The 14,639-nt window shown below is 44.3% G+C and overlaps 1 protein-coding gene across 1 annotated transcript in view; it reads left to right on the top strand.

Annotated features, from left to right (window-relative positions):
• LOC121281526 (hemicentin-1-like) overlaps positions 1–14,639 on the top strand; it is a 566,775-nt gene that overhangs the window by 407,263 nt on the left and 144,873 nt on the right. Inside the window, exons 54-56 of the mRNA XM_041194473.1 lie at positions 6,172–6,322; positions 8,012–8,227; positions 13,229–13,342. Coding sequence (XP_041050407.1) covers positions 6,172–6,322; positions 8,012–8,227; positions 13,229–13,342 — 481 coding nt within the window. The remainder of the gene's footprint in view (positions 1–6,171; positions 6,323–8,011; positions 8,228–13,228; positions 13,343–14,639) is intronic.

Below are 14,639 nucleotides of genomic sequence, written 5' to 3'. Positions count from 1 at the left end.
CCACTAGTGGTGTTATCTTTGCTTCCAGTAAGCATATCTGTGAGGGATGATACAGCTGCCAGAATTTGTACATTCCCCAGAGTTGCTCATGCTCAGGGTTCAATTGGGTGTGAGTAACTATGAGGAATGAAGAATATGTACATATCTGTCCATGTCTGGGGGAGGTGGGTGAGGGACTTAATTGAAGTAGAAGTAATTGGCTCATTCTGTGGACACTTTCTAATTCTTTGAATTATAGAATCATTTTGGTGCAGAAGGAGGCTGTTCAGTCAATCGCATCCATAGAGACTGTAGAGCAATCCAGTCAGCCCCATTCCCCCACTCTATCCCCATAGCCTTCCAGTTTATTTCCCTCAAGTGCCAATCCAATCTCCTTTTGAAATCATTCATTGTTTCCGCTTCCACCACTCTCAAAGCCGGCGAGTTCCAGGCTAGTACCACACGCTGCGTAAAAAGGTTCTTTCTCACATCCCCACTACATGCAACCCCACCTCCATCTCCCCATCCCCCACCCCCGAAGCATCTCATTCCCAGAATCTTAATTCTCTGGTAAACCTTTACGTCCAAGAGGTATTATTAGGACCTTAGTACTGGGGAAAGGAATATTGTCCAATTTCAGACACCCAGGGTGGGATTTTCTGGCCCCACCCATTGCCGGGATCATGCACTCCTGCTGAAAGTCAATGGACTTTTGGCTGGGCTGGCAAATCTCCCATAGCGGGTCCCACCCCGGCCCCAGTCACAGCATTAATTACTTGTACTTCAGTCAGGCCAGACACATAGGGAAGCTTCCCCTACACTGCCCCAACAATGGGCCTCAGCCCCAAACTCTAAAGGACACTGGTTTGAGGTTCCACATCCCACAACAGCCACCTTCGTAGCCTAAGTCCCTGAGTGAGATTGCGGAACTTGAGACTCTCCACAGTCATTTCCCAAGTGATCCTTAAAGTGCGGGGAAAAGAGGCTTTCATTCCATCAGAATTCAAATAGAACAAAGACCAATTAAAGACCAGGGATCTGACCATCTGGGATCAATCAAGATCAAGGCTTCAGAACCCATTGGACATCTGGACCAGTCACTGCTTCCCAGTAAAACCCACTGGCCGAGGAGAAACTCGTGCTCTAATTCCATCTTTTACACACATTGTTTGTTGGAGACTGCTTGTAAAAAGTCAACTGAAGGAAGCTTCCCCCACATGGCCATGTAACACACATCAGCATTGGCATTCACTAGTCTAGTCTCATTGTAACATAGAAAATATCTTGATCTTAATCTCAGGACCTGTTGTTAAATTTAAATTTTCCCTTTGCCTGCCAAAATGTAAAAGATTTATGAGCACGAAGACCAATAATCCGACTTTCACAAAAGCAAAATATTGGATGCTGGAAATCTAAAATAAAAACAGAAAATGATGGAAATACTCAGCTGGTCTTGGATTATCAGTGAAAGAAAATCGGAGTTAATATTTCAGCCTTAATGTGTCCTTTTATTACAGCGTTTCTGACAAAAGCTCATTGAGCTGTAATGTTAGCCCTGTTTTTCTCCCCACAGATACTGCTTGTCCTGCTAAGTATTTCAGCACTTTCTGTTTCCAATTCTACTTCCAAGGGATGTGGGAATGGACGAATTCATAGAACTATACAGAAATTACAACCATTTTTTTTATTTCTTCATGGGACAATAGCATTGCTGGCAAGGCCTGCACTTATTGCCCTTGAGATGGTGGTGGTTGTAGTGTTCATTTTTTTTTATGTTTGACTATGTGAGTCTATTTACTATTCATTGCTCACTGTACTTGATTGGTTAAGCCTGGGTGTGGACTCAGAGAAAAGTAGAAAGAGCTCAAAAGCATGAAGTAGACATTTTAAAGTATTGTATAAAACTCTTGTAAATAAAATTCCTGCACACATAGAAACAAGTATTATTTCTGCATAGATTTGAGAAATAAAATATGCAACAGTGGTGAGCCGCCTTCTCGAACCGCTACAATCCAGGTGGTGTAGGTGCACCTACAGTGCTGTTAGGAGGGAGCTCCAGGATTTTAAGAAAGAAAGGACAATGATATAGTTGCAAGTCAGAATGGCAAGTGACCATATTGGTGTTTACCCTTCATGTTTACCCTTCACCTGCAAAGTGTCCGAATCCCATGTTCCCACACTGTTCCCATATCCCTTCAATCCACTTTCCCTCAACCACCTATCTAACCAGTTCTTAAATGTTAACAAAAACCCTGCTTCAATCCCAAACTCTCCTTGTACATTCCAGTCTCACAGCCCTGTGTATGAGGATTTCCCCTGCTCTCTGGCCAAATTTTCCCTCAGCCATTGAAATGATCTATTTCTGTCGACACTGAATTTATTCATAATTTTAAATGCCTTGCCCAAATGGCCCCCTAATCTCTTCTGTTCTAAAGAAAACAATGGCAATTTTTCGTGTCTTTGCTTGTACATGTATTGCTTCATGTCAGGTGAAAGCCAAGTGAATCTTCTAAATGCTGATAATATGTTTCCCCCCTGTGGAGGAATCTAGAACTAGGGAGTACAGTTTAAAAATAACAGGTCTCCCATTTTAAACGGAGACGAGGAGGAATTTCTTCTCTCGGAGGAACGCTGGTATTTGGAATTCTCTTCGCCCAGTGAACAATGGCAGCTGGGTTATTGAATATACATTGTGCCTCCTGCCAACACAAAATGCCCATGCAAAATGGCCACTGATACCCATCCGCACTGGTCCCCGCATGCACAGAAATCCAATGACGCGCACACATCAGTTTACTCAGCACACCATCGACCCATTTTATTTTCTAACTTAGTTATTGCAATAGCTCTTAATTTGTGGATTCCATGGGTCCCACACGTCACATAGTTGGCAGGTTGCTCGAAAGGCATGTTGCTAGATATTCAGTGAGCCGAAAGATTCAGTCAAGACAGGAAAGAAAATTGTTGCAGCGTTGTACTGAGCTCACTAGTGCTAGCGGTTTAGCGAAGGGGCAGATCCCTGTCTTAACATGTCTTGCATACCCTGTCACATTCTCAAATCTCTTCAGTTTAAGAAGGGTCAATGAATTAATGACGTTGAAGAACTAAATATGATTTTACAAAGTACTGACAGCCACTTTATTTTGATGCATGGTCCACAGTCCTTGAAAGTAAATAAGTGAGGTTCATGTTGCGCATTGCCCCCTAGAAAGATGGCGGCCACGCAGGCACAGTTTTGGCGGCAAACGCAGCCTTGAATATATTGAAGGCTGAGTCAGATAGATTTTTGATTGACAAGGCAGTCAAGGGTTATGGAGGAGCAGACAGGAAAGTGGAGTTAAAGCCACAACCAGATTAGCCATGATCTTATTGACTGGCGGAGCAGGCTCGATGTGCCGAAATATCTTCTTATGTTCTTATCTTCACGGTATTCACACTATTGTTTCAACATCTTTCCAGTAGTGTGGAGCTAATTACTATACACAGCGGTCTTACTAAGATTTTATATAGATTTACCATTACATCGATTATATACCTCAACTATCACCTGTTATATATCTCTTGGCAAAAAACTCTGTATTTAAGTACCTTTTTTTTTAATGACTTTATCCATCGGAAGTGTTACTTTTTGTGAACCTGAAACCCACACCCCAAATCTTGCTGCTCTCCCTCACTGAGAGTACATACAGTGATTTGCCTTCAGAAATACTTTGTCGGCTGTGAAGTATTTTGGCCATCCTATGGGATTGTGATGGGCGCTATATAAATGCCAGCTTGGCCTTCCTTAAATATTATGCTTTTTAACCGAATTGTACCATCTCATGTACTGACATTGAATTCTGTTTGCCACTTTTATTTATTGACCATTTCCATCATTTCATCTATATCCCCCACTGAAGCTTTAAAAAAATGAAAATACTGCAGATGCTGGAAATCTGAAACAAAAACAGAAAAATGCTAGAAATACTCAACAGGTCAGGCATTATCTGTGGAAAGAAAGACAGTTTAAGTTTCACTGCACAGACTTGAAACGCTAACTCTGGTTTTTCCTTCCACAGACGCTGACTGGCCTGTTGAGTATTTCCAACACTTTCTATTTTTATCCTTAATCCTCAGTATTAATTACCATGCCGCCTATTTCAGTATCTGCAAATTTGAACACTACCCCCTTTTCTCTGATGCCAAATCATTCCACATGGCTCTCACCATCTCTTGCTGAGACTAAGATAGATGGAAAAATGGTTTTTAGTCGTTCACACATTGCTCCAGGTGTTCCAGCGGATGTTACTGGAGTTGTTCAGGCAAACTAATTCTATCCCCTGTCTCCCCAACCCCATTCCCCGTAGAAACCCCAGGCACACTGTTGTGATATGGCAGATGACAATTGCCGGGCTGACCAAATTCCAAAGGGAAACTTGATGAAGCTTATCACAACAATTTATCATTTGTATTTTTATTATGAGATGGTATGTGTACTGAAGTCAGAAGTAAAGATTCCACTACCACCTTTGGAGATTTTAAATATTAAATTAAAACATTTATTAATGAAAGAAAAGAAAACTTAAACACATAAGATTACAGTTACACAGTCAACGTTGACAGGGCCCTCAACCGTGTCCAGCCCATCTCCCGCGCATCCACCCTCACACCTTCTCCTCCCTCCCAGAAACATGATAGGGTCCCCCTTGTCCTCACTTATCACCCCACCAGCCTCCGCATTCACAGGATCATCCTCCGCCATTTCCGCCAACTCCAGCATGATGCCACCACCAAACACATCTTCCCTTCACCCCCCGCGGCATTCCGTAGGTTTCATTCCCTCCGAGACACCCTGGTCCACTCCTCCATCACCCCCTACTCCTCAACCCCCATCTATGGCACCTCCCCATGCCCACGCAAAAGATGCAACACCTGCCCCTTCACTTCCTCTCTCCTCACCGTCCAAGGGCCCAAACATTCCTTTCAAGTGAAGTAGCATTTCACTTGCATTTCCCCCAACTTAGTCTACTGCATTCGTTGCTCCCAATGCGTTCTCCTCTACATTGGAGAGACCAAATGTAAACTGGGCGACCACTTTGCAGAACACCTGCGGTCTGTCTGCAAGAATGACCCAGACCTCCCTGTCGCTTGCCATTTTAACACTCCACCCTGCTCTCTTGCCCACATGTCTGTCCTTGGCTTGCTGCATTGTTCCAGTGAAGCCCAATGCAAACTGGAGGAATAGCACCTCATCTTCCGACTAGGCACTTTACAGCCTTCCAGACTGAATATTGAATTCAACAACTTTAGATCTTGAACTCCCTCCTCCATCCCCATCCCCTTTTTGTTTCTTCCCCCTTCCTTTGGCTTTTTCCAATAATTGATATAGATTTTTCTTTTCCCACCTCTTTCCATTATTTTTAAATCTTTTATGCCCCACTAGTCTTTCCACCCCACCCCCACTAGAGCTGTACCTTGAGTGCCCTACCATCCATTCTTAATAGCACATTCGTTTAGATAATATCACCACCTTCAACACCTCTGTGTTCTTTTGTTCTTTTGTCTGTGACATCTTTTGATTATCTGCTCCTATCACTGCCTGCTTGTCCCTACAACCACACCAACTCCCCCCACTTCTCTCCCCCCACCCCACCCAGCCCCCCCCCCCATCCACACCTCCCCCACCTTAAACCAGCTTATATTTCACCCATCTCCTTATATCCACTCAGTTCTGTGGAAGGGTCATGAGGACTCGAAACGTCAACTCTTTTCTTCTCCGCCGATGCTGCCAGACCTGCTGAGTTAAAAATGTATGCCTCATTTATCTCCTAATGCAAATTCCTATTCATGCTGTGTTTACTTGTATCCCATCTCAGCTTGTTCATCTCCACTTCACAATGCCTGACTTTACACTTAACCCTTTGATGATTTAAACTTTGCAGTCTGTCTTCAGTTTAATTAAATTAACCCCCCACAAGCCTGCTTCACAGCATCCCACAGTAACACTGGATAAATTGATATTTTCTTTACAACATGTATATGTATGCACCAACTATATGAAGCTAGATAGAAAATAAATTCACCGATTTCTGCATGCCATTGGGTAGCTGTATTCATAGAGAACTTGGGCCAGAGGTCTTAGAACATGCTGTTATAACCTTATTCCGGTCCACAGCATAGGCATTAAATCATACCCATTCCCTCTTACTCCAGCTGTTGGCAGCAACTGAACATCTCCAGATCCTTGACGAAGGACATGTTCTCCAAATCAAACACACGAGGGTGTCGGACACAGGGCGTTACACTTGTGTGGCCACAAACATTGCAGGGGAAGATGAGAAGGATTTTCATGTGAACATTCAAGGTCAGTAATCATTGCTGAGTTGGCAGTTAGTGCGAATTCTGCCAGCTTTCCATGAAGTCCCTGTGTGCTCTGCCAATTTGCTTTGCCCCCTTTGTACAGTCCATACGCCTTTTTCCTTACTCGCAGTTCCCATTTCCTGACAGCCATATACACAATTCCATATGGCTTGGATTGTGTTACAAGGCAGTATTGCATCAAAGGGATTCCAAACATACCGCAAACGCTGAGATCATTCCTCTATGTCATCTGAACCCCAGGTTTGGACCCTGCTGCCTAGTGTGTGTGCATCTCCAATCACCAAAAGTGTTTGTTCTCAATTTTGGCCATGTTACTCTTAGGGCAACTGGAACCTACAGAAATCTTTACAAACTGGCATGGCCAGTTCATGAGGCATTCTGATTGATCACTATTTGTTCATGGGATGTGAGCATTGCTGGCTAGGCCAGCGTTTATTGGCCTCATTCAGAGGGCATTTTTTTTAAAGAGTCATCCATATTGCTGTGGGTTTGGAGTCACATATCAGACAGACCAGGTAAGGATAACAGATTTCCTTCCCTAAAGGGCATTAGTGAACCAGGTTTTTACAACAGTCAGCATTGGTTTCATGGTCATCAGACTTTTAATTCCAGATTTTTATTGGATTCAAATTCCACCATCTGCCACAGTGGGATTCAAACCCGGGTCCCCAGAGCATTACCCTGGGTCTCTGGAATATTAGTTGAGTGACAATACCACTATGCCGCTGCCTCCCCTTTTCTGCTCCCTGTCTCCTTGTCATATCCCTCAAGCATTTCTCTTTCCAGTGACATATCTAGTTGACCCCTGAATCTAGTAAGCTCTTTGGACTGTGGTTTCCCTGGTTATTTATTTCACAGGCTGATAGAATTATAGAATGGTTATGGTACAGAGAGAAGCCATTCAGCCCATTGTGTCTGTGCCAGCTTTCTGTAAAAGCAACTCATCTAGTCCCACTGCCCCATCTTTTCTCCATAGCTCTGCACGATGATCATCTGATTTTCCTTCTTAGTCCGAACTTGTAAACTTTTTACTTGCATTTGGATAATTTGTCAAGATCAGTTTCACCAACCTCCTGTATAAACTTGAAGACTTTAATTGTCAGATGGAAGTCACCTCCTCCTGAAGAACACAGTCCATCTTCCTTAAACTTTATGCAAAAGCTAAACTGAAACTAAAATCATCATATCTGCTCATCTCTGGAGCCACCATGAGGGTAGCAGTAATCTGGTGTAAGCATCCTTTCACCTCCTGAGTCAGCAGGTTGTGGATTCAAGTCCGACTCCAAAGATTGGAGCATGAAACCTAGGCTGACGCTCAATAATGGCAGCACCGAGGGAGTGCTGCACTATTGCGGATATGCTGTCTTTTGGGTGAAGCCTTAGCTCTCCTCTTGGGTGCATTATTTTGAAGAACAGCAGGAGCGGTCCCTCAAACAACATCCACAGCACTGAGATGATGAGTAAATTGTCTGTTTTAATCTACTCATTACCTCACTGCTGTTTTTGGGAGCTTGCTGTGCACAAATTGGCTGCCACATTTTGGGACATCCTGAGGTTATGAAAGGCGCTATATAAATGCAAGTTCTTTTCTGCTTCTCTTGATTAGATGAGTGGAACTTTGTGCAATGCTTTAATTATGTTACGATCCTTTTGCTTCCGGCACACATTGCAGTGCCTCCAATCTTCCAGAAGCTGTATGGTGTGAATGCTGCCTGGGAGGTGATATACCGGGAGGATGAAGCCGAGGAGATTGTAGAGCATCGGGAAGTGATTGTGAATAACCCAGTTTCCCTTTACTGCGAGACTAATGCCATTCCACCACCCAATCTCTCCTGGTATAAGGATGGTGAAGCTCTCTCTGCCACAGATGATGTCCTGATTCTTCCAGGTAGGTTCCAGGCCTCCTTGTTGATGCTCATTTTGTTTTTGTGCACTTTGGTAGTTTGGCTCCATTTTACAGTGCCATTTTGCGTTAGAGTGCGCTCCCATTCTGAAGGTAAAAGAACTGCAACTGTCCATTGTGGGTGTGAACATTGCTCAAAATATTCCAAAGCACTTTAGGAGGGCTTCAAAGCTTCTTTAAGAAGCTTTGGTCTGGTACATAACTGAAATGGAGTTGGGTTAAGAATTAGAACACTGTTCTTTCATTGCTGGGGACTTGTTTGAAATGGAGCTCAGATTGATGGGGTAAAAATCTCCTCTTTCAACTGGCTACAAAAAGCCCAAATGGAATTAATTTGGAAAGTTTTAATCCAGTTCCTAGTGAGAATCCGTTAACAGCGCCGAGGTCTGGTACTGAAGAAAGGTTGTCTGCTCCAGTGGTCCCTAGGTTGGGAAACGGTGTGTACCACCTGCGCATATGGACCAGGAGGGCCAAACTGAATATCTCCCCAAAACTTTCATATGGAGGGTCCACAAGGATAGGTAATAGTGTCAGTCACACTGACGCAATGAGGTACACTCTTTCGAAATTAAGGTTAAGGAATACTGTTGGGGTAAGCACAGGGGGTTTGAGTCTGTACCTAACCCATATTATGGAAGTGCTGGACAACTGACAGTGGAAATAGAAGCTGGACAAACGTGCGTTTTTGCACTAGTTGACAAAAATAGTAGAGCTTTTATCTTGTTAGGTTTGAAGTGTACGATAAGTTTATAAAATCCATACCTAAGGTGGATAGCACTTGCCTTGTTGAAATGTAAAATGGCTTCTTGGACACCCTGCCGGGCAATCAGCAGAACACGTTCACTGCCACACACACCACATGGTCTCTGTTGTAAAGCATTTTAATCTCAGTGAAATACTGAGAGGTTCAATTATTGTCGCACAGTAAAATAGGCGAGCTCTTAGGCAGCAGAACTGCATGTGGGGGGGATATGACTAACTGGAGCAGTGTGTGCTGATGCTGTTAAGACTATTAAAAGTTCAGTTTACCTTCTTTCAGAGGAATTAAGTGCGTAACACCGGGGGACATTAAGTCTTCAGCAATTCGACATGGATCTCCTGGGCTTTACACATACACACACACACACACACACACACAGACACACACACACAAGACATGCTTAAGCATGTGGCTTATGTATTAGGACAAGAGACTGCATCATTTCAGGAGTTTAACAGAAGGAGCTGAGAGAATAAGGGATTCTTTAAACCATCGTTCTACATGAATCTATTGTAAATTCTTATTCATGTTGCACAAACTATGTCTTTGGCATTGTAAATTATTCATTTGCAGGCATTTACCTTGTATCATTCTAATCCTGACTGTGACATTTTCCACCTTCTGGATTGACAGGATGTGTAATGAGGATCTTCATGAATTCCAATGTACAGTTACTGTAACATAGGATTATCATTAGCCTTGGGCTATGCAAACCAAGGTTTACAATGACAGCTCTCATGGGACAAGTGCCACTCAAGGGGAACCTGATATAACTGTTGAAGGAATAATGATGTTTCAAAAAGCCTGAATCATGCCACCAAGGATGATGGGAACTAAGAAACAGAGTTGCTCTTTAAAGGGAGATTGTCTTTCTTACAAGGAGGAAAAAAAAATGCCCTGCAAATGTCATCACGATCTTGGTGTAACACATCATCATGATGTGTGCGTTGCATTAGGATGTCCCGCAGTTTAACAGTAATCAGGTAGCTCTACTGATGAATGCCCCAGTCTCAGGCCTGCAGACTAGGAAGACCAAACATTTGATACACACTGTTAACTAATCTTGGGTGTGGCCTTATGGGGAGCAGAGAATTGAATTTAAACTCTGTGTCCCTGCATTGGCCGAGGAAAAACGTAATTCAGGGTTAGGGTTAGTGTTGTTGGAGCTGCACTCATCCAGATAAGTAGGGAGTATTTCATCACACTCCTGACTAGTGCCTTGTAGATGGTGGACAGGCTTTGGGGAATCAGGAGATGAGTTACTCTGTGCAGGATTCCTAGCCTCTCACCTGCCTTTGTAGCCACAGTATTTATATGGCTAGTCCAGTTCAGTTTCTGATCAATGGTAACCCCCAGGATGTTGATAGTGGAGGATTCAGTGATGGTAATGCCATTGAACGTCAAGGGGCGATAGTTAGATTCTCTCTTGTGGAGATGGTCATTCCCTGACACTTGTGTGGCACAAATGTTACTTGGCCCAAGCCTGGATATTGTCCAGGTCTCGCTGTACTTGGACATGGACTGTTTCAGAATCTGAGGAGTTGCGAATAGTGAACATTGTGCAACATCAGCGAACAATCCCACTTTTGATCCTATGATCGAAGGAAGGTCATTGATGAAGCAGCTGAAGATGGTTGGGCCGAGGACACTTCTGCAGTGATGTCCTGGGGCTATGATGATTGACCTCCACCTTCCTTTGTGTTAGGTATGACTCCAACCTGTAGAGAGTTTTACCCCTGATTCCCATTGACTCCAGTTTTGCTAGGGTTCCTTGTTGGCGCACTCAGTCAAATGCGGCCTTGATGTCAAGGACAGTCACTCGCACCTCTAGCGGGATTTTCCACACCCACCCACTACTGCGATCTTCCAGTCCCACCGCAAGTCAGTGGAGTTCTGGCTGGGGCGTCACCTCACCTGCGGCGGGTCCCACCCACAACGGGGCTGGAAAATCCCAGTCCTCACTTTGGGAGTTCAGCTCTTTTGTCCACGTTTGAACCAAGGCTGTAATGAGGTCAGGAGCTGAGTGGCCCTGGCGGAACCCAAACTGGGCATTAGTGAACAGGTTATTGCTAAGCAAATGCCACTTGATAGCACCATTGATGACTCCTTCCGTTACTTTATTGATGATTGAGAGTAGATGGGGCAGTAATTGGCTGGGTTGGATTTGTCCTGCTTTTTGTGTACAGCACATACCTGGGCAATTTTCCATAGCCAGGTAGATGCAAGTGTTGTAGCTGTACTGGAACAGCTTGGCAAGTTCTGGAGCACAAGTCTTTAGTACTATTGCTGGATTATTGTCAGGACCCATGGCCTTTGCAGTATCCAGTGCCTTCAGATGTTTCTTGATATCACGTGGAGTGAATCGACTTGGCTGAAGACTGGCAACTGTGATGTTGGGGGCCTCCCGAGGAGGCAGAGATGGATCATCCACTCAGCACCTCTGGCTGAAGATTGTAGCAAATATTTCAGCTTCATCTTTTGTACTGATGTGCTGGACTCCTCCATCATTGAGGATGGGGATATTTGTGGAGCCTCCTCCTCCAGTGAGTTGTTTAATTGTTCAACTTCATTCACAACTGGATGTGGCAGGACTGCAGAGCTTAGATCTGATCCATTGGTTGTGGGATCGCTTAACTCTGTCTATCACTTGCTGCTTATGCTGTTTGGCATGCAAGTAGTCCTGTGTTATAGCTTCACCAGGTTGACACCTCATTTTTAGGTGTGCCTGGTGCTGCTCCTAGCATGCCTTTCTGCTCTCTTCATTGAATCAGAGTTGATCTCCTGGCTGGATGGTAATGGTAGTGTTGGGATATGCCAGGCCATGAGTTTACAGATTGTGTTCGAGTACAATTCTGCTGCTGCTGATGGCCCACAGTGTTTCATGGATGCCCAGTCTTGAGTTGCTAGATTTGTTCGAAATCTATCCCATTTAGCACAGTGGTAGTGCCACACAACATGATGGAGGGTATCCTCAATGTGAAGGCAGGACTTCGTCTCCACAACAACTGTGCGGTGGTCATTCCTACCAATACTATCATGGCCGGATGCATCTGCAGCAGGCAGGTTGGTGAGAATGAAGTCAAGTATGGTTTTCCCTCTTATTGGTTCCCTCACCACCAGTCGCAGACCCAGTCTAGCAGCTGTCTCATTTAGGACTCGGCTGGCTCGGTCAGTAATGGTGCTTCTGAGCCATTCTTGGTGATGGACATTGTAGTCCCCCACCCAGAATACATTCTGCACCCTTGCCACCCTCCGTGTTTCCTCCAAGTGATGTTCAGCACAGAGTACTGATTCATCAGCTGAGGGAGGGCGGTACGTGGTAATCAGCAAGTTTCCTTGCCCATGTTTGACCTGATGCCATGAGACTTCATGGGATCTGGAGTGGATGTTGAGGTCTCCCAGGGCAACTCCCTCCCACCTCTTCTGAGTCTGTCCTGCTGGTGGGACAGGACATACCCAGGGATTGTGATGGTGGTGTCTGGGACATTATCTGTAAGATAATGAGGATGACTATGTCAGGCTGTTACTTGACTAGTTTGTAAGACAGCTCTCCCAATTTTGGCACTAGCCCCCAGATGTTAGTAATGAGGACTTTGCAGGGTCGACAGGGCTGAGTTTGCCATTATCATTTCCAGTGCCTAGGTTGATGCCGGGTGGTCCGTTGGTTTGATTCCTTTTTGGAATGAATGTCACCATTTTGAATAAATGGTAGCAAGCTCCTCCCAGTCATTAATGTCCATGTTGCCACACTTCAAGGAGAGTTTCAGAGTGTCTTTGAAGCATTTTCTTTATCCCCTGGAACACTGGCCATTTGAGAGTTGAGAAAACAGACCTCGAGGGGGAATCAGTTTTTGGCCAACCCCACACAATGTCCAGTCCATTGTAGTTGATTTTACTGGTTAGTTGGTCTTGATCAATTGTACTAAAAGAGCTGTGTGTTATTTGAGTTAGATATCCAGTCAAGCTTTTAGACCAAGTACTGAATTTTCCAATAGGGACAAAGCATTCATTGAAATGTTAACACAATAATTTATCTTTGGCAGTTTGTGCTTGGCGAAACTTAGCCTTAGTGAAACCTAAGACTCCAGAAGTTTGCGAGGAACCACTAGGTTCCCCCTCAATACTTCTACATTCCCACAGTTTACTTTGTGTCATTAATGGTACATTGTTTGAGAAGAACTTCTCAAATTAAGTTAACCAAAATGTGAACTTTGACCCCTTAACAGGAAGCCATGTCCTGCAGATCCCCAGGGTGCGAGCGGGCGATGCTGGGAGATATACGTGTCAAGCTGTCAATGAAGTTGGAGAGGACCAACTCCACTATGAGCTGGTGGTCCTGAGTGAGTAACCAAATTGCAAGGGTTTGACAATTGTCCTTATGAACCTGTGGCTGAATTGAGCGAGGACTGTTTTTTTTAAATATTTGAGTAACGCCTCCAGATATAGACCTAGACAGCTATTGATACATTTGATAACTCAGCCAGGTGGTATTGTCCATTTTGTACTCTGGTCTTTTTCTACTCATTTTCCCTCCCTTACTGATGAAGGCTTATGATAGAGCAGGTTTTTATGCTTTCAAGGGATGTGAGCACTACTTGGCTAGGCCAGCAATTCTTGCCCATCCCTAGTTGCCCTTGGGAAGGTGGTAGTGAGCTGCCTTCTTGAACAGCTGCAGTCCATGTGGTGTAGGTATACCCACTGTCCTGTTAGGAAGGGAGTTCTGGAATTTTGTACATTCTGTTTCCACTTCAGATTTCCAGTGTTGACAGTTTGTTCCTTTGCTCACCTCCTGATTGGAGATTGGGTCTGGTAACTGGCTGGGACTGCTAAACATTGAGCTGCATAACCCGGCCTGACATTATTAAATCCGTCAGACGGGGAACAAGCAAACGGTTCAGAGAGAGAAACTCCCACTGCAAACTGGGCAGAAACGCAGGCTGCAGATTTTAAAAAGTTAGAAAGGGGCCAGAGAACCCTTCAGTCTTCCTTAGTTGACTGAATTTGTAAACTTTCAGCATCTGGATCACAAAAATAAGCACAAGTTAATATTAAACTTTTATTTTTGAACATCACAACTGGCCAGGGCTCTGTTGGATCACTAAGTCTGTCAACAGCTGCCAAAGTAAACTTCTGTTTGGCATTCTGAAGGTTAATATCAGGGTAAACGCCGGGTGTGATAAGCTCTGAACAATTCCCAGAGAGAGCAGGTAAGAGGCAGGGAAGCGGAGTGATGTTCTGGAGCAGCAATTTCTGTTTCAGTTTGCTAAGTTTATTGGCGCTGGTGTTGTAGCTCCCTCATGTTGCTGTCACCTGGGTCAGGTCCCGACTCCAGGACATCTTTTGGTGTTTCACTCTTCTGGGTATTTGATGCATTTTTGGACCTGCTTAGAGGACAAAACCAACGGGAAAAGCTGCAGACATGAGAAGTGTTGCAAGTTTTTAAAGAGATATTCATTATCTCCATCTCCCTGGCACATCACTGTTTAATAACTCAGGTCAATTAAACCCCCACCCGTGCCCAAGTGATGGACAAGCGCATAAAGTAAGATTGGCTAACTGCGAAGATAAAGTCAATCAAAATGTAATGGGTAGTTTGGGTTTTAAAAACTTTTGCATTTAAGGGCAAAATTTCCCCCC

The sequence above is a fragment of the Carcharodon carcharias genome, chromosome 8 (assembly GCF_017639515.1).
Source record: "Carcharodon carcharias isolate sCarCar2 chromosome 8, sCarCar2.pri, whole genome shotgun sequence".
NCBI lineage: Eukaryota > Metazoa > Chordata > Chondrichthyes > Lamniformes > Lamnidae > Carcharodon > Carcharodon carcharias.
This window is presented reverse-complemented; position numbering and strand designations above follow the sequence as displayed.